The sequence below is a fragment of the Zonotrichia albicollis genome, chromosome 4 (assembly GCF_047830755.1).
Source record: "Zonotrichia albicollis isolate bZonAlb1 chromosome 4, bZonAlb1.hap1, whole genome shotgun sequence".
NCBI classification, from domain to species: Eukaryota; Metazoa; Chordata; class Aves; order Passeriformes; family Passerellidae; genus Zonotrichia; species Zonotrichia albicollis.
Window position 1 is genome coordinate 68,174,825 of NC_133822.1, and position 22,002 is coordinate 68,196,826.

General features: G+C 34.9%; 1 protein-coding gene across 1 annotated transcript in view; it reads right to left on the reverse strand.

Annotated features, from left to right (window-relative positions):
- Nucleotides 1-202: 202 nt before the first annotated feature.
- TBC1D22A (TBC1 domain family member 22A) overlaps nucleotides 203-22,002 on the reverse strand; it is a 140,216-nt gene continuing 118,416 nt past the window's right edge. The window contains exon 13 of the mRNA XM_005481905.3: nucleotides 203-3,426. Coding sequence (XP_005481962.2) covers nucleotides 3,298-3,426 — 129 coding nt within the window. The 3' untranslated portion in view covers nucleotides 203-3,297. The remainder of the gene's footprint in view (nucleotides 3,427-22,002) is intronic.

Sequence of the window (22,002 nt, forward strand, 5' to 3'; positions counted from 1 at the left end):
CTTGCATGACCAAATCACAGAACCTACAAGGTACCTGGGCAGAGAGTGGCAGAAATGTAACTGGGAACCGAGGTTCTGTTAACCCATCTCCTCTTGTGGTAAAGGCTTTTCAGGCTGTAAAACAGAAACACACCGAATCCATGCTCTGGTGTAGGGTGCAATGTGTTCAAAGAAAAAATAAACACAAGCTTTCCACTCTATGTAGCACTTCATAAATATGTGTTTATTTCCTCATCTTTCACCAGTTTTACAGTTTTAACCAGTGCCTCGGGGGTAATGTTCGTCAGAAGCATACAATGGAACTTCAGATAGTTCTATTCTGTAGTTAAGAATTGAAAAAAATTAACTGGTCTTTCCATACGGAACTGCACCAAATAATAATGAAACTAATTTTTATAGCATATTACAGAGTTACCTAAGATTTCAACTTACATCTCTATCTTACTCATGTACTGTATTTACACAGTTAACTAATTTATTATTTACATTTTTCAAATTGTGTAGTCATAAATCTTTTTTATATTGTACATTCTAGTTTAAACTTTTATTACAGAAATTATTCAACACACATTTCAGACACTGCAATTTAAATATTTCACATGAGTCCTAGGAAATGACTGACTGGTTTCACTAGTGACATGTCAAGATGCCTCCTTTATAAGAAAATACATATTACAAAGGAATTTTATCATATTCAGAATCTTGAATTTTGAGAAAACTAAGTACATGGGATGTAACCATGATAATGCTATTTCCTTTTCTATGCAATATTTTTTTTGGAATGACACTTTACCTGAGATGTAAAATTGTTAAATGTGTGGGCTTTTGATAAAAATTTGAAATTTTACATAAATGTTGGCCTTCTATTTACTGAGAACTACTCCTATCTGCATAGATATATAAATGTTATTTATATATCTATATCATATTTTCCAAAAAAGTCTATATCTACATAAATAAACATCGGTATTATATTAGGAAACTTCCCACTATCCTTAAAAAGCAATGTGCTCAAGTACAATATTCAACTTCTGACACAGACACAATAGTAGATGTGACCTCTAGTGGTAATACTTCCTTCCAAGGGAAGTGAGAGGTACCTGTTGAATTTGGAAGACATGACAGACAACTTATGTGGACCCAATGAAGGGAATTTTATATATCCAGTCCCAAAAATGTTGTGCAGGAGCATCTGACACAGCAGACAACTTTGGGTCACCTTTCCATGTTACATGTAACTACCTAAATATCACCTTAATAGAAAAAGTTAATTATAGAAAACCCTTACACCAGTTAATGCTGTGTTGTCTTCTCTCGTTACAATAATATGCATTTCTATTAACAAATGATTGCAGATACCAAGTTTAAAGCAAATAGTCGTAGATTTCATGTTTCTTTTATTCTGTTATTGGTAGACACTGTTAGGCACAATATGACATTCCTTGTAAACATAAATTTTGATACATTAGACCACAAACTGAGGTTACAGAAAGCAGTACACAGACATGTGAGAAGCACAGATCCACTACACATTCCAGGCACAAATGCAGCCACCTGGGAGGCCTGACCCTGTATCCATCACAACTGAAACACCCAGCCGACACCAGGGGAAAACAAATGCATCCTAGTTGCCAAACCAGGTTTTTGAAATAATTCTCTTTTTATCTTCTACCAAAGATTTCATATACTTTTAAAATATAGATGGTCTCATAATCACGTGGTGGTAAAAATGTATTTTACTTTATTTACCCTGAAACACCTAATTATTATGAAGTCTGTGTAAAGAACTAAGGCCCCTAAAGCAAGTAATGTAAGTAATACATTTAGAAAGCTCTCTTCAAAATATGTATCTACATATTTTTAAGAAGTTGAAAATAATCTTTCAATAACAAGTCATAAGAGAAAGTCTCTTGAAGGTTTTTTATTTCCCAAACTTAAAAGTGCACTACACTTTCTGTGCAACACTGTGCCACTCAAGAACCAAACTGAGGAATAGGAAGTCTGAACTTTTAAGTGTATTGCTTATTGCAACTCCCACCCTTCATAACCTGCATGTGTATGGTAGGCACAAATTAATATGAGTTATGAGTTATTTACATCCAACAGAGCAAACTTAGAATTCTTACCAGAAAATATTCCTTGAAATAAAACAGTGCACTTGAATTATGTAAGTTTTAAGAAATTATTCAGTATTCCATGGTTATATGAAGAAACATTAATTTTAGTCTATAAACTCAATTTTTGTTCTGCTAATGACCCATGAACAATCTGAGTATACAGTTACCACTATTGTTGTTGGGAGCTAGCTCTCTTCCTCTGAATAATCAGGAAAAGGGTATTAAATTATTTAACAAAAAAGCTTTGGAAAGATATATTAATTTTCCTTTTCTAATCACTAGAAATGGAGAATAAGGCAACAACTGAGATAAAAATATATCTTGCTTAGTAAACCAAGCTTCTTAATACATTTCTTAAAAGTGAAATTTCATGCTGAAAAATTGCAAGGCCTTAAAAGAGAAACTTTAATTACTTTGACAAGGCCTTGCCTTCTGTTTAATTCACTATTTTAAAGCACTCCAGAATATATTGAGAGGGACTTATTTCAGTGTAATAGATGAGTCTTCAGCTTTAAGTAACTCCTTTTTATGGCAAAAAAGCTTCTATAGCATCCTTCAACACTGAACAATGTTTAGAAAAATGCCACCAATTTCCATTACAACCTTCTGTATTCTTATATTATAGAAGTAATCTAACCTAATTCCATGGAAAAACAACAGATGGTGTGCTAATATCAGTGTCTTTTGAGCTATAACCAGACCCCAAAACACAGGCCTTGCTGTCTCAGGTGGTCTGTATGATCAAGGAAAAGTTCTTTTTTGCCACTCAAAGTAGATTTCACCAACCAAAACTGGCTGACAAATTCATGGCAGGTGACACCGAAGTAATGACAAAATAATTCCGTAAGTAGTTTTAAGTCTAAAGTACAATTGAAAAATTGCTCCACATAAATAAGAGAGACAACTATTCTATTTAGACAAGGGGAAAAAAGAAGAAAATAATACTTCTGAACTCATTTTTCATGCTGAGCAAAAAAATTCACTTTTAAGTTCATTCGGTGCTCGATATCCTGCTTTGTCCACTTCTTTGGTATTCTGTTCTCATTCTGCAAATTCCAACAGAATTTTAATGGTCATCTTACTTCAAATGAAAGAGCAAGGAGCTGAAAGCATAACCAGAACAACAGATGCCATAATACTGCAGAACACGTTGCTTCTAATGATTTCAGTCTCTTTATATTCACTTCTTGTAATGATTGGGGGCGTCCGCAAATGCAAACTTCAGTCTGTAGGCCTCTGCTAGGAGCACACTGATGTCTTCATTTCCCCAGTGTACTGTGGGCAAATTCTGTAAAAATATCAGTAACTCCTAATTGAAAAGGAAAAAAAAAAAAAAAAAGGAAGTAAATATATTTTTTCAAATAGCAGTGTAATAACTATATATTACTTATACAATGATCATTTATAAGCAACTACTCATGTACCACCTCTGCATCCCAAACAAATCTGAGATCCAATTAGGTTCAGGGATTTTTACATAGATACTTGCTATTCAACCTTTCAGTTCAGAAACCTGCTATTAATTGCAGCTGAAATATGTTCATTTGATAGATAATTTTTTTTGAGAAAAATAATCTGTGTTGCTGCCTACCCAAATTATTTTTATGCTCCAGGACATGAAGTTCTACAATTGGATAAATTTTCAAAACTATGCATGATTGCTAAGTCTGGGATTCTCTCACACTAATGCAAAGATAAACTACTTCTCTACTTATACAGGAAGAATTATGAAATAAATTATTATTTCAGTTGGTTGCAGTCAATTCCCACCTCAAGTCTTAGCCCAGGTTTCCCACTCCCTGCTGGTTTCTGATCCCGAAACATTTTCCTGTGGGTAGCTTTACCTCTCTCATTTTAGGTTTAGGTGAAATTCACTTCCAAGAAGCCTAAGCCCAGGAACAGAGGTAACAAGAAGCTCACTGGCACACAGTGCCTCCATGTTCAGTTCTGATGAAAATGCATCAAAATCCACCATGATCCTCAGCAGCACAAAGCCTCAAATCCTCATCTGTAGGCTGAGACCTGACAGCTCTGAGAGGACTCTTTGGAAGATCAGCTACCACAAATTGTCTCCTGACAATTCATGCAAAAGACAATTTTTATAAGGCTCCTAATTTGACTAAACTCTGGAAGTTAGTTTGCTCTTTAAAGAAAAAACCTGGTGACCCATAAGGTCAGAAACCCTCAAATGTGATGCAAAAGCCACCCTAGGCCAAATTTGAAGCTCATGTTTGAAAATTTTCATAGAGCAGATCACCTGTCTGTTTTAATTGTTTTGATAAACTGTGGCAAAACAGCAAAAGAGAAGTTTTGGATGAGTCACAGCAAAATAAACATGGACTTTTATGATGGGAGGTATAAGGCAATCTTAGGAATAAATGAAGTTGTTAAACCTGCTCGTATCTTCTAGGTGCTCTATTTTTGCAGAAAAAAATGCACACAAATTTGTGCACATTTGTATACATACATATGTATTTGTGAGGATGTGTATATTTTTATGCGAGTACATCTGTTCAGGTTTATTCTGAAGATCAGGAATAAGTGAACGGGAATGCAATTAAAACCACAGCCATTATCTTGTTATAAATCAGAATCCTGCAGTAGCATGTATAAGTACCCAGGGAAATGATTTTTCTTCATAAGAATCATATTTTCCTTGCTTCCCCTGCTCCCTTCTCTGCACCTTCTTTCATAGAAGATGGCTGTAGAAGCCCTTAGCAAGGATTCACTGATTTTAAGAAAAGCCAGGAGCAGAATTAACATTAAATTATTTCTTTATGTTTATGAGAAAATTATTTTGACTTCATCTATTTCACAGTCTTGCTATACTGGTTCTTAGAGAAAGGATAGAAGTTGAGCAGTACTGTAATTATGAATACTAAGTAATAATACAACAGAGTTGGAATGAGAATGTCTCTATTACACTTGAGAGAACACATTTTTAATAAAGTATTGTGCAATTGTCAAAATCTCACTCTTCTAAAAAATTTCAATGCACTTATTTGACAGTTATGTTGATAACTGTAATTAATTAATTAGCAGTAGAGTGTAGGAAGGTTGTGTGGAGGGATCATAAATGCCTTCCTCCATGAAAGTTCTTTTCTCCTTTTACAAAACTTTCAAGCAGCCCTAAGACACAGCAATTAATTCAGTGAGTTTTGTGAAATTACCTCTTTTACTCTTTGCAATCTCAAGACTTCTGTGGGTCAGACTACTGGTGCAAATGGATTCACATTGCTGGAGCAGAGTTTTGGTTTTCTTTGGGCTTTGGAACATCCAATGACTTTATCAATATATATATATACACCACAACATCCATGCTATATGAAATTTAACATATTGCTCAAATCTGAAATAGTGTAGCCTGTTAGTGATGAACTAGTTTAATACTTCAATCATTAATTTCAAATTTGATAACAGTTTTCATCTTAATTAAATATATAAATAAATGGCAGATTAATGCATTTACTGTCTCCAAGTCCACTTCTGTTTGAGTGGGGATTTTGCCACTGTTACCAGGGAAGAAGACCAAAGTCTAAGACTGATACTGGCTAGCAGATATGTGTTATAAATCCGTGTAAAGTAACTGGCCAAAGACATGCTACTTGTATGACCATCTAAAGATAAAGCTTATCTTCCTGTGATCTATGACAGAGCTTCAAAACTTGCTCAGATAGAAATAAAGCTTACATCTTTTTAAAAATAAAGTTGGCAAAAACCTCACTAAAGAAAATGTTATTTTCTTTAAATTGGAAAATTTTATTTTTCTTTGACTGCTAAAGAAAATCATGCTGCCTTTATTGCTGCATATGGAGAATTCTTTGGAAATAAGGAAACTGCTATAAAGAAACTATCAAAAACCCCCAAACAAAGTCTTTGGATGTGAAGAACTGTACAAATACACTGCTTAATATTTAAAAGACCACAATGACAAGTTGGTCTAAAACTGCTCAATTCAGCATTTTACAGTTAAACAAAAAAAGAGCAAGAATTACTACAAGTGACTCAAGCTTAATAATTTATTTTTAATTATCATTATTTTTTTGCCAACAGATAAACAGCTAAGCAGCATGTACAAATAAGGCATGCATACTGACTTCTTAGATTCATTTTCTTATCCACAACAGTATTAAACTATAAGGCACTCTTTGAAATATGACGACTCATAATGTGAATTAACATTTACCATTAAAAGCTTGTAGATGATAAATTGCCTGGTCTATTTCGGATGAAAACTGAGTCTAAAAAATCAATCTTTGTAAAATATTCCTGGAAGAGTTCTGCCTTCTGCTTAATTTAAATGGTATTGTGATGACACCTGGCTGAAGAATCAGGGCAGCCTGATCATCATCATCAGAGCTGGGGTTTCTAAATTTGCAGGCCAATGTTTGTTTATATTTTGGCTTTACCAACAAAAAATATGCTCAAAATTATGTCCTTTGAATTTGGCAAATAGAGTGCCCTGTTTTCCTGGACTCTTACTGAGAGGAGCAGCTATATTAACGCCTTGAACTGGGGCCCATCTGCAAGGCCCAGCCTGCCAGCACAGCTTCAGCTCTGTCTGCCCTCTCACGCCACACCAGGGAAAGGCATCTCCATCCTCCCTCCCTCCCTCCCTCCTTGCCAGCCAAGCAGAGGAGGACATCAAGGTACCACCTGCATTTGCTCCTGCCCCTCATCAAGCACAAAAAGGGAAGAGATTTTAGTCACAGTGCTACTCCCATAGTTAGGGGCTGCAGTTGATGTTACCCAGGACAGTGTGAGGAAAATGGCATTTGTTAGCAGGGAGAAGGCTAAGGCAGCATCCAAGAGCAGCTCCACACAGAGGGGGCTGGAAAGAAGAAAAGAGGTGCCAAGAGGCAATAGTAACAAGCTGAAGCTAACTTGTCATAGGGAGCTGACTTGTCACACCAAAACAATCCTCTGCAATGAGGGTGCTTGAGCAGCTTGCCAGGGAAAATGTAAATCTGTCCACTGGGATTTTCACAGCTCGCCTGGCACACCCTGAGCAGGCTGCTCAAGCTCCAATGCTAGTCTGACTTGCAGCAACAACATGCACTAAGGAGCTCCCTTCCACAGTGAAATTTGCCACTGTTTTATTTTGTAAAGGACTTGGGCTTAAATAGAAAAGAAATCCCAAAGTGAAAAAAAAAAAAAAAGCTAAACATTTACCCCTTTGCACCATTTCAAGAAACAAAGGTATGTTTCCTGACAAGTAGAAGCTTGTATTTTTCATTTGTAATTAAAGGATATAGGGGACTGGTGCAGCAGAGTTGCTGGGTCAGACTATGAATAAATTAAAAACCTATAAATCAAACTGACTTTTAAGTACGGCAAAAGATCTGAATGTAAACTATATACTAGCCTTTGTAAGGGATTTCTGGTTTACAGTGACTTATTTAACCCACAATTCTGAAATAGTTCTTCAGTACATTTGAAATTCAATATTTTTGTTACCAAACAAAAAGCTTATTTTTATAGAATTTTATTTATTTTTTATAGAATTTCACTCATCATATTTCCACAACTTTAACTACATTTGGATTTACATGATACTTTACAGATTTGCATTTGTAAAATATGCTACAACACTTTATATATAGCATGCTACTATATATAAAGTATTTTTAAACACTTAGAAGTTGATATATAGAGTGCAGTTTTAAAGTTAATGCACTTTTAAAATCTAATTTTTCTAAGATAATTCCATTTTTCTAAGATAATTACATGTATTCTAGAACTACTGTCTTCACCTTTTAGTCAAGACAAGACAGTGATAAACATGCTGGAAGTGCTGTGGTATAAAAGCTCCTCTGGATGTATAAAGAGTAAAAGCATGAGGTCTGTGTTTTACACACCACAACAGTAAGAGCAATACTCTTACTGTTAAGCAATGGCTGTTGTCAGACAAAAAATTATTCTTGAGGGAAAAAAATGTTATCCCAGAAGATCCAATACACATATCTAAAATAAAATACTAGACTACCAGACAGACAGCTCAAAAAAGGTGATTTCCAAAGCTTTTATTCCTCAATTTCCTCTAAAATCAAAAAGGTCAAGGTCTGCTCCTTGTAGACTAGATCAAAACTGAATATTAATAAAACTTCACAAAATACATTTATAATAATTATCACAAAGTTATCAGCCTCTTTCTCCTCATTGAGATTTTAACCCAGTGAAACCTCAGCATATTAAAACCAGTTTTAAAAACCCCAAACCCAGAGCAAAGAAAGCAAATTTTATCGTGTTTTGGAATCTGGTTCATTACCAAATCTCCTTACAGTATGACGTCTGCTATAATCCTGTTAGAAATACAATTTTTAGCATAAGATTGGCCAATAATACTGTTTTTTGGCAATGGCTATCTGTAGTTGTTACCCTATTTACTATCACCCCTACTCTGACTCCATATGAGGATCTTGAAGGAAGGAACATAAAAAGCAGTTCCAGGAAACATGTTGATAGTTTATAAAACATAAAAATGTTATTCTAATGAGTAGAACACTAAGGTATCTTCTGTGCTAATCAAAGCAGTGTATTTAATTTGAAAATACAGAGGTTTTGTCTGTGTGAATTATTGACAAAGTTTAATTGCAAGGTTGTTTTGTTTGCTTGTTTGTTTGTTTTAAGAAACTTAACAGGACATAAAAAACAGCAATAGTGTTTTCATTTTAGATAATATAAAATGGCAGTAACTAAGGTAAAAATCAAACTTGAACATACTGAGGACATTACAGAGTTAGCTTTTAGTGTCAAAACTGAGAACCCATCTATTAATTTAACAAATAAAGGCACACCTAAAATGCAGTACTTTTCTATGAGAGTTGTTAATCCTTCCTGCTGTTAACTGCAATGCAATTACAGCCTGAGCACTCCTGGTCCGCCACACCTCTATTTTATACTCATAGGCAGAACCTACAGTCTTGCTATACTTTATGATCATAAACTTTACAATATTATACTTTAGGACTGTACATAAGTAACATAAAGGTGAATTAAATTTATATATAATCTTCAATGATTTGATAAGAAAATGCTAACAACTATAATTTTAATAAGAGCTGTATGTTTTACACATTATGATCACATATAAAACACTGCAAAATTTATGCTGGCAATTTGATGAAATGGCCCCTTCGTTTGTACTTTCCAAAGCTGTACTTGAAATCCCAGAATATGGCACCTACTTTTAAAGAACTAATGAAGTAAAATTCTACTAAAAATTTATTTAGAGTAATTATTGAGACAACCTAAGGAGGAAACCAATTATTGCCAGGAGAAAAAAAATAGGCTCTTTTGTCTTTTTAAATAATAGAAAAGAGAAATAAACCTTATGTGTGCATTAAAAGAAATCTAAATTTTTTTATGGTTTTATAGGAAATTGCATAATGCTGGACTAGAGATAGAGCTGGATTATTCATACATGCGTTTGCAACCAGATGTAACCACTATACAGGCAAAAAAAATCCTTAATATAGGGATTATTTAATTCCTGTTTCCTTTACAACATTCTTTTCCACTTGATTGCATTTGGGATTGCCAAGTGTGAAAGGAAAGGATGGCTAGTGCCAAGTGGGCATCCCCTGTGTGGGATCCCCTCAGCCCCCTTCCCTGCACTGAGAGCAGACAGACAGATGTGCCTCACACCCTGTGAGAGCCGCAGGAGCCAGGCTGGCACCGTGCTGTGCCATGTTAACCTCTAATCCTCCTCCCAGATATTTTGGATGAGGGATACCTGCTGCTTTGGGACTCAGCCAGGCTCAGTACAAATCCTCCCCTGCCAGTCTGCTATCCAAGCAGTGACTGCAGTGCCCAGTGACACGCAAGCACAGGTCCAGCACACTCTGCAGAGCCTGGCTGACCTCGTTCAGCTGCCTCAGCGTCACCTTCCCTTCTCTCTGCCCCTTGCTGTTATGATAGTGCACCAAATGAATTCAGCTCTAGCTCTGAGACAAGTTCTCTTTTCTTTCTTGAGTGCTGTTTCTTGCAATATGCTCAGCAATATTCCCTATGCTGCTGCCACTTCTTCCTTCTCCAGATGTCCTAACCTGTTACACAGAGTTGCAAATAATGAGCTCTATTTCTGGAGTGCTGTGCCTCTTATTAATTACCTGTGTCTTGGACTCAGAGAAAACATTTCTTTCCTTTTGGGCCCAGCTGGAATTGAGAATGCTAAGATTTCAAAATCTAATATTAAAGAGATAGCAGGAATAGGTCACCTAGTGCAGCCTAAGAAATATTTGCTGCAGGTATGGGTTAAGAGGCATAAGCGGACCCGGATTGTCACAGACATCTTTTCATGAAAAGCCTTTCATTAGGATTTTTTCCTGCTGAGAAGCTGAGAGGCTTCAGGAACAAAATGTAAACAATGGTTATCTGCTGCTGTGGAATGCAACAGGTGCATCTGTGATTGGCCCATCTTGAATGTTTTTAATTAATGCCAATCACAGTGAGCTGGCTCAGACAGAGAGTCTGAGGCAGCTGCTTTTGTTATCATTCTTTCTTTTCTATTCTTCGCCAGCCTTCTGAGAACTTTTCCTTCTATTATTTTAGTGTAGTTTTAATGTAATATATATATCATAAAATAATAAATCAAGCCTTCTGAACATGGAGTCAACATTCTCATCTCTTCCCTCACCTGAAACCCCTGTGACCACCATCACACCAGATCCTTCAGTGGTACAGCTGAGTGCCTGTGCTGCTCCCTGAGCATGGAAAGCACACAGCACCAATGGCTCAGGTAGCACAAAACAGTTCCTTTTGGATCCTGGATGCAAAAATGCCTTCCTGGTTCCTTCAAAGACTATGGATGAACCTAAACTTGGATAAGAACAAGATGGGGCAACACTGGTTTATCTATGCTAAGTGGTAGGAGCATTGAAGTCTGCACTTGACAGTCTGAAAGATTTAAGAGACATATTCTTGGCCAGTCATAAACCAGTCTCACTCAAAACCTTTCACCTGAAATATGAAAATTTAGAGGAAAGAAACAAGAGTTAAAAAACCCCAACTCAAATATTTGCTGAAATACTGTAACATTGACCTTCCTAAATTCAATGCTAAATTTGATATTTTCTTGTACATTCCTTTATTGTGCATTACTTACATTATGCTCCAAGAATTCCTTGAAATTAATATTAATTCTTTCAATCAGTCTTATACATCTTAATTTTGACCTTTTTTTACACACCATGACATATCAATCAACAGACTATGGCACACAGAACTCAAAACAGTAGGAATAATTTTTTTCTCAACAAAAATTATATTCAGAATTCCAACCAGACTTGTTGCATCTTAAAATGAATATTTTTAAAAAAATCTAAAAATTTTAAAGGTTAATTTCTTCTGCTATCAGCTTACATTCAGGATCTCAAGGACAGTGGCTCTCAACAAGGATATATTTTTTTAATCCTTTGATTCAAATACAGTATAAATATATATAGATAAATATATATATTCTTTGGTTCAAATATACATTTTAATTCTTCATTTCAACTGATCAATCTGCCATTATCTTATTAAAACATAAAGAAGTATGCTATTCTCATAATTAATTTCATATTCCTAATAAGAATTTCACAGAAACACACCTTAACATCCTGAAAATGAAAGCTTATGAAAAGTTGATGGTTTTATCATTTCCTTTTCATCTTTTCCTTTTCATGACTACTGAAAAAGATTCCAGGACTCAACACACTAAAATAGCAATTGAAGTCCTGTTTCATCTGGTATGGATCTCTTACACAAGTCATTAGCAACCTTAATCACTAATCATGAAATATGTGGTTCTGAAGGACTCTGTCAGAGAAGCTGTGGTTAGCTTCAGCTCACTTAGCTAAAGAGATTTACATCTTCATTTCCAAGAGTATTGGTTTAAAAGTACATTAAAGACCACATCTCAGCTGGTATTATATGTAGTCTTATAAAATAAAAACCAAACCCACAAGTAATCTCCATCCCTAAGACAAGAATCAAATTTGAATGCTAGACCTTTTTCTCAATTGAACTTACTATCCACATATGATCATCTCAAGTTTGTAAGACAAGGTTAAGGAGTTAGAATCAAAGCAGGCATTGGCACAGGATTTAAGGTCCCTTCCATCCCAGAACCTTCTATGATTCTATGATACTCAAAGACTGATTTAAATTCAAACTTAAATTGGACAGTCAAACAAAACCAGTCCTGGTTTCTTTATCACATTTAAACTAGAGAAAACAGAACTTCTATTTTACATATCTCATATGGAAACTGAGTATCTCAAGAAGTTTCACACTTGTATCCAGGAAATAGAGCTGACAGTTCCAATTGCTAGAGCTCAGAACAGAACAGCCCTGAACCACTCTGATTATATTTTTTTCCATATTGTTTTATGAAATACTGTTACATTGATGGTATTTGGAGATATGTGTACTTCTTATGTACCAAAACACAAATCATAACAAATAAATAATAAAAAGCCCAAGTATGTAATTTACCACTAGTTCCATCCAAAACACAACAAATAAAGGAGAACAGATGCAAATATCCAGAATATAAAAAGTCATGAAGACCAGTGGTCATTCTATAAAAAGAACATCCAAAGAAAATCCCTCCAAACACAGAATGTACTGTACCAATTAAGGCTGCAGCAATTATGGCAGAATTTAATTTCTGAAATGACTTACCAATAAGTTACTACATTCTATCTATTTTTTTCTGTAGTCAAGCAGGATCAAAATATTTCTATAGCAGATCCCAAGAGAAAATTTACAATTCTATCTTTCCGTAAAGTCCATATGCTAACTCCTCTTCTTGGTTTGGTTTTCCTGACCATAATTTGGCAAGGAATTTTAAGTGGGACAATTCTACAGCTACAAATTCACACATATTTCATTTCCTTCTCTACAATGACTTAGATTTTAACACTGTAGTATGTATAGCTAAAAGCTCAGCCAAAAATAAAGGAAAGAAAATCATAAAATACCAACTGAAGCACAGGAGAAAAGTGCATTAAAATTGTATGTGTTTCTAACCAAAAGTAATGATTATGTTTTGACAAAATGCTGTAAATGGTTCTGAGTAAAATCTCATCTAGTTTTAGAGAAAAAATATATTAAGGATGACTGATGCAAAATTACCTGTTTTATATAACTTAAGTAGTATTGCCTGAGATATGTAACTTTTACACCCAATAAATATGTCACAGTGCAGAGCCTACTTAAATTAGTGTAATTTCAGAAGTAAAACAAGTAGTCACAAACACAGCCCAAATGGAATCTTGACTGAAGCATCAATTCAAATTCACACAATGTAATACAATTGTACACTATAGGCTAAAGAATTAAAATATACTAAACCAATAAATACCATATGAGAAACACAATTAATAACTGAGGCTGTGCTCAGGACACCTTCAGTTTTTCTGGGGACAAGAAAAATCCCAAACCAGGATGAATCTTCCTGTACCACACAATAACATAAATTTATCAAGCTTTGTTAGAAAATATGTGCTGCTCTTTATGTCCTGATATTTCACCTACAAGATGCTTTCTCTAATGATTTATAAATCAAAGTGAAATAATTTATATACTTTTGATCCTTCACCAAAGTTACATTATTACTTAAATCTTCACCCCTGTTATAAAGCAATCCAAAGGCATTCTAGATGATGATCATATATCTCTATCAAGGTTTGCTTCACAAGGTTAAACAAGCAACATTCTTCTAATACTCTCTGCTAAGGTCAGTTCTTCATTTCCCAGTCTACTGTTGTTGAAACATAACTCTAAAGAAATTACATGAAACCCAAATAAATAATTCTCATGCAAGTGCCAGAGAAATGAAATTTTTAAAAACAATGAATATATTACTGGAACCACAGAAAAATAATAACACTAAATGGAGTACTTGGAAGCCCTAAGGTAGATACAAATATCCTAAGGCCTGGACTTCCAAGACAATTAAAATACTATCACACTTTCTTTATATGATATTTAATTGCCTTTCTTACACATCACTATACTGATAAAAATAGATATCTACAACTCAACTTCAGCCAGCCAGAATTTGAGATTAAATTTCTATATAAGATGATAAATGCCTCAAGTTTCAACTTGTAAACCAAAAGCTGAATGAAGGGCTCCAATGCAAAACCAGTACATTTCTTTATTTATCTACAAAAGAACAGCCTCCAGACAAACATGAGAGAACTGAATGTCTTTTCAGTACAGTGGGTGACAATGGGCTGGGTTAATCTTTTCAGACTGCTCATTTTTAAGATTTCCAAGATGAAAGTCATAAAAACTCTGAGGCCATGACTACCTCTTGGTAATCCTGGTCCACACACATAAGGAAATAAACAAGTTTACACTCAAACTTTAAAAGAATCTGCACACTGAAAGCAGTGGCCTCTGTCATGGTATCAATACCCAAAGAGCAATTTGGCCAAGGAACTCTGAAAACCATCAGTTGCACAGCAGCTCTAGAATGGTCATCAAAGATCAAATAGGTCAAAACCCTTAATTTCCCACTATGTAAGGAGAAATATTACTAAAACCAGAATCAAAATGGAGGGAAAAACACTGTTTTCATAATAATTATTTCAGCACATGACAACTAGTATTACATAAACTGAATATGAGTAATATTTTGCTGTATTTCTCCCAGGTGTTGGGTTCTTATACCCACTTGGTTTTATAAAAATTCCAATTACATTAAGAAGAATGTTGTGGCCTTCAGAGATTCAAAGAAAAGCCTCCAGAAAAATCTATCTGAAATGGTTATCCAAATAATCAAAACCACACATAAACCAAATAGGTTTAAGGCCAACATTATAGCTAAATTCATTCTCTTTGGATAACTGGATTTGTGACAACATTATTTCTTTTACAAAACCATACCTTGAGAATAAAATGTCATTTTGTTTAAATAAATAAACATGACCAAAAAGTGTTTCAGGGTCTGGCAAAAAACCATTCTAACAGCTCTAATGGACAAACATTTCAGTGATGCATTGTGTAGTATAACGTGTTTGATGGGCTGGTCACCAACAGTAACGCATCTCTCATCTGTTTCTGCTTCTTTAGCAGGCAGATGAGAGGAGCAATTCCTGTATTTATCACAATAATCTCCTAGAAAGGACTATATAGCACAGCTTGGAAGATGTGACCTTTTCTCACAGAAGAGAATAAAGGCATCAACTACATGAAATACAACTTTCAGAGGTGCATTGCTGCTGGCAATTTCGGGCTGCTTTAATGGGCTTGCCTGCGAGCTGGCACTGCCACAGCAGCTCCGTGCCCTGCTCTGTCATCTTTTCTCAGGGGTGGCAATATTTAAGAAAGGATGTGGTAGAGAACAACAGCTATTAAGGATTTCAGATGCCCCTTTTTAACCTGCTGACCTATGGGGATCAGTGCCTAAGCAAGATGTGTGAGAATTGCAAGGAAAATAAATTAACACAAAGCTTTAGTGAAGCAGCTCTCGAGGACTGGATGGAGCCATTGCTATTCATTCAGCTAACAGCAAGCAAATGCTACTGTGAAGAAAAAAAAATTAAGATGGGATAAATGAGAGCTTTTCATATATTTGAAAAGGGATGTCTAATGCAAAAAACACTACAGAGAGCAAAGAAGTTGTGCAAAGATTTTACTCTTTAAGGCAGCTGAAAGATCTAACCAGGAGGCTACAATAGTAAATGTAAATCTGTCATAATGACATTTCTGGAAAAAATCTAATTCTGATTTGTTTATGAGGATGAAAAAACAATAAGCATTTCAATTCTTGTTATTTTTACTGTCTTGCAGTTGCAAAGAGACAATTTTGTTGTAAGACAGCAAAATCTACATGCACTAGCATTTAGGAAACCATAGGAGAGAACAGAAAATTGAAAGAAAGAAAATTAATCCTCCTCCATCTTCTTGTCTCAAAGAAAAGCATATGTGACTTCATCCTGTTACTAAACTCATACTCCAAAAGCTTCTGGTTTCTCTTTGTTCTCTTATCAGTAGTTTTGATTGAGTTTGGTTGTCAAGTGTACAGGCTCCTGTGATTTTAGTCTTCTCCAGGGTTACACACTGATAAGGCCAATAATTGACATTGTTATGCAGCAGGTTCTGCTGAACAAATAAACATGGAAAGAAAACAGTTTTCTTTGTAGAGAGATGTCTCCAGTGACAGCTGTGAATTACTAACTAAATGGAAGTCCTGCCAGTGCATTTAGTTTAGCAGGTCACTTAAATTGCTCAGGATGAACAGGAGCTCTTCCTCTGTTCAAGAGAAACCCTTTTTATATTGAAATGGTGAAAATGCAGACATCCCTTTGTGGTATTTACTGAAAATAAATTTTAAAAAATTGGTTGGTGAGAGAAATATAGGATACAGGAATCAGAAATTGCTTTTTCTAGAAACTTACAGAACAGTAAAATCAGATTTTCATTCTGCAGAAGATTTGATTTAAAACTTGGACAGTAACAGCAGCACTCTGAAGTAGAAGCCATAAAGCAGGTTTACTGGAAATCCCTTCAGATTATACACACCCAGCATCACATCTTTCCTTTCCTGCAGCAGGAATCAGACCAAACACAACTCTTGCCAACATGTGCAGATGAAGGGGACCCCAGTTCTGCATCCCAGCCTCCAAACCACACTGCTCAATCCCTAACGAGTTTAGTGCCAGCATCCTTAGAGGCATAGAGGTCTGAACAGAAAATATACAGATATTTCTTTTTTCTTCATGTTGCCTTCCAGGACAAGGAAGGACACAATTTAGAGGCAGAACAAAATCAACTTGCTTCTAGAGTTAAATAATGTTGTTGGCTACAGGAACAAATATTAAAAGCAATAAGGAAAAAAACAGTGATTAGTCAACAATTATTGAAGCTTTTTTTATCCAAAATAGTGCTTTTCCTCTGCAGCTAGGCTTTGCAGAGACTCACAATTTTAGACATATTTACCACTGCAATGTAGTTCTAACATTGTGTGCTCTCAGTTGGTAAAGATAACTAAAAATTTCTAGTCCAAAATGTTTAGAAGGTATTTGTAGACAAAAACATTAGACATGTTTTAATATACATTACTGACGATTCAAAATTACATTCTAAGGCCAGTTCTTATCTAACTGTTTCAACAACAGTGAGAGCTTCAGATGCTTTTTGTACCTACACATGCTAGCAACCATGTATGTCAGTGGGAGTATTACTTGACAGGTACACAGCATAAATTTGGGGCTGGTTCCTAGAGTCATAGATGAGACCATTACTTATCCTGGTCTGACCTCCTGTGTGGATAATAGGAACTAAACCTAAACATATGGTTAGTGGTTGTTTTTTTTTTTAATTTCAGGAAAAGAGTTATAGAAATTCATTAGTAGTTAATGTCTTATAGGTTTTTTTTCTATATCAAATTTCTCATATATGAATCAATTCACCTCTTGGTTTTCTTTTTGACAAATTAAGTATGTCAAATACTTCAGTCATGCTCTCTGAGCCCTCTCTATGAGAACTGGATGCAGTATTGACAAAGAAAGAAAACCACCAAAAGGCAAAACAAGCTCTTAGGTTCATTAATTCAAGGATCCAATCACTCCCATGTGCCACAGCAACATTCTGGGATCTCATTAGGAGAGATGGTGGCATCACCCATCCTTTTGAAGCCACATGTCACAGGGCACAGTCTCACACTCCAGAGGTATGACCTATTCTAATTTACTTTATTTGCAGATTTTTTTCATTTGACGGTATCAAAATACAGCTCACTTGAAGAGTTCAACTGAACAAGTGATTCAAGATTTGTTTATGCAACTGCTCTGTGCTCCTCACTTTGTCAGAATGGTGAACCTGTGTCATCTGCAGATTTCTATTATCAGCTATTTTGTTAGTGGAAATGCTGAATAGCCTCATACTGACTCCCACTAAAGAAGCCTCCTCGTGAAGATGACTAACAAAAAAAGTATTTAGGACATTGTATTATATTTTTGTTGATTCTGTTAAATGCTATTTAAGTGTACAGAATAAAGAAGACCACAGAATAAAGTAGACCAAATTATTATGTTGCACTTTTGCATCATCAACGTAGATTCATTTTTCAGAATTAAAGATAGAAATGAAGCTGTTAAGAATGACATGGGGGAAAAAATGTTTCATTTGTTCTTCTTAACTGATAGTCAGAAAACTGGCTAAGTAAATATGAACAAATAATTATTAGAGATAATGAGTAAAGAATTAAATACTAGTAATCAAAACTGTATCTTTATTATCTTCCTGATCATAGTATTTTCTTCCCACTGTGCCTTCTGAGATAGATAAAAATTGCCACACATAAAGGAAGCACTTACATGTTACAAGATTTCCATTAAAATCCATAAAGAAAAATTAACTTCTAACTCTTTTTGCAGACAATATTAGTAACTCATTACTATTGTTAGCTGGACACACTGTGGTCACTAGAAAACCACTCATTACAACATTATCCTCTGATATGTTGGAGTTTCACTATTTACAGTCTTCCTGAAAATTAGGAAAAGCTTTGGTTAGCCTACTGTAAAATGAATAAGCCCATCAACTGGAAGAGCTCTGATACCTGTGTAGATATATTAACAAAAACTGCTGAGTATTCAAAATCTACATGAAGGCAAAAATAAATATCCAAAACTATCCAAATAGCTAAAAATATCCAAAACAATTGTAATTTCTTTCTGAAAAGTAAACGTAAATAAAGGTAATAAAATGGCAAATTTTTTCATTGCAGTTCCACATGCCTGACCTAGAGTGTATTGCTTATTGGTGAGTGATCATGTTGCCACAAGGGAAATGATAACACACTCAGCAAGACTGAAACAGGACTGAAGTATGAAATAACATCCTTGCAGCCCCAGCAAAGCACAAAGTCAGACTACTTATGGTGACTGGAACCATTCCATGCCTAAAGCTACCCCATTTATCTTCCAACACTGTGTTGAGATAGCAAAATTGCAGTATGGATTTGGAAAGCCCCAACAGTTCACTGCTGACTCATGCAGTTCAATCATGCTGTTCCTACACTACACGTGTGCTGTTATCACACCTCTTCATGATGGCAGACTTCACTATGGCCAGAGCCAGAGCAGATGATGAACTACACGTCAAGAGGAAACATCAGTTCCTTACCTGTATTAAAATACACAATCTGAATATCAGGTGAAATTAATTCCAGTGATTAAGAACCATTCCCAGTTAAAGATACAGTCACACAGAACCCTACTTCAATGATTATACAAACAGCCATGTCTTGCCAAATGAAAGATTTAGCTGTTTAATTACATGAGAACAGCTTATTTACACTGAGACTTTAACAAGAGTTTTTGTTTTTCTTTGATCTAAAGAGTCCTTCTTTAGCTGTGTGTGTTCTTTATGTCTTCAGGAATATTGTGGTTTGGATTTTTCTAGGGTTTGTAATAGTGCATCTTCACCAATTCTACTTGCCCACTATAACAAATAACCTGAACAAAATTCCTGGGAACCCAAACAGCAAGAAAATCCCCTGGCTTACTGACAAGATTTTATCTGAAAAGTCAGATCTGGAAACCATTACAGAAATACTGTCTATTTATCACCTGCAACCTCCAATCAAAAATCCACCTTTTAATTTCTAATTTCTTTGATCAAATCTTCAAATAAGCTCAATCATTCCACTGGAGTATAATTTTGAGTACTGAGTTTCTTTTGCTGAATACCTGAACTTTGGTTGTTCTGAATTTTCAATTTTTTTTTTCAATTTTATGATATTCATTTAATTACTTAAAATATTTTTAGATATTTTCATCTTTCTGTAAGTAAAATCTAAATTTATTCTGTTTCTAATTCTCTCCCCACTAAGACTGTAGAAATGGGCATTATATAAACTAAATGTTAAACCACCTTCCAATTATGTTTCCAGCATTAATCATTTTTGTTTTGGTCAACTTTCTTAATTCTGTTGATCTTCACCACAGCAATTTTAGCTGAATTAGCTTCAGTATAATTTGTTGACACACTTGACAGCCTGGCATTGCTTTTCTACAGCAAATATCCACTATTATGTAGCTATTTTTATCCTAAGGCTCAAATTGTTAAGACAGGCAACTTAACTGAAGATAAAACATGCTAATTCTGCAATTAAGACTAACCTAATGTTTTGTATGAGAAAGAAAAAGTAATTATGATTAAACCATTCAAGATACAGCATAACTGTAATGCAGCAAAAATGAAATCTGGACTGACAAGAACATCCAATGGAATTTAGAAGAAACAAAAAAATCCCCTCCAGTGCCCAGAAGTGTACTATTCTATCAGGTGAAAATTTAAACATCATGGAAAGTTACACATTATGTGCTGTTCCAATGCACAAATCATAGCTGGAATGTATATAAATGAGCCCATGAAAAAGCACAGCTGGTTTTTTACCAGATAGCATAGACAGCTTCTTCTGGTTTGGATGGTTTTGGCTGGGCTTGTGGGGGCTTCTTTCCTCATTTGCTTGTTTTGTTAACATAAAGGGACATCCAGTACATTTGATGCTTTGCCAGACTGAAAATTTCTGGTGATAATTTTATTTTCTATTGGTAGAATGCCTTCTCTGGTTTTGGTACCTAAGACTGGCTAAGAAGAGCATGTCCAGAACAAAACAGCACTTTTTAAAACACCAGAATATGGATGCAAAAGCCTCAGCTCAGCTTTTCCATATGATTTTCTGTCAGAATTTTATGCAGTATTAACAATGATACATGTAAGTCTTAACTATAAAACAGAAAGACTAAAACCTTTGCATCCTGGTAAAATGTTCTGCAAATTATATTTGAATTGCTCTGCATATTTGCAAAACACTTTTTGTTTTGAAGCCTATTTACTGAACTTATATTCTATTGATTCTCAGTGTGCCCTAGTGAATATGCTTTGAAAAGAGGTATGATTGTATTTATGTAGCAGCAACGTGCCTCTGGATCCCTGAGAGCCTACTCAAAATATTCAAAATGCTATGCCTTTTTTTTTAGCTCTGTGATCAATTCAACTTTTCAACAGCAGCATTTACTAAAAATGGTGAATTCAATTTGTCAAATAACTCAACTGAAGCAAAAACCAAATTATTATTCTGATTCACTTAAAGCCATCCAAAGACCTAGAGGGTTATCAAGAAACTACTTTATGGATAAGAGAACAAAAATCAATCTGTATTCTTGCATCCTTCCCAAAGGGTTATTAGCCCAGCAATATTCATTGCCCATTCATTCTGTGTGAATACTTGTAACCATATTCTTTTTCTCTTGAATAATCAAAATAGAATCCTGTTTCAATTACGACATGTGCAATGTGATTTTTAGATGTAATCACTATCACTTAACCTAAAGGTTATTAGAAAATTGTGCCAAAGCCATAAAGATTTAGAAAAAGTTATTTATATAAACTTACTGAAAAAAGGCCAGATCTGTTAGAAACTGTCAAGAGTCCTCTGTCCCTAAACAGATATTTTCCCTCTTCATATATAATAGTCTTTTAAAGAGAAAAAAGTTTCCTTCCAACTTCATTTTAACCTACAGATTTATGAATTCTAGGATAACATTACACTTTTGAATTCACTGTGCTCTTTGTACATTAGAAGAATTAATGATAAGTGTCCTTCTGAACAGCTTTTCAACCTCTATCTTCTGCAGTTAAATATAACAAAACTGTGGTTCCTCTGTATCATAGAAAAAAAAAATGGTACTAAGGTTTTGGACAGTTTATTTGTTTGGGTTTTTTTCCTAAAAAAAACCTATCCTCACCCTGTGCAATACTCTGATAATGTGAAGAAACACATGAAAACCATATGGGTGCCATCAGTTGTAAGACTACATTACAGGTCTATTTAAAGAAAAAAAAAAATAAATAAAATACATAATCCACATTACAC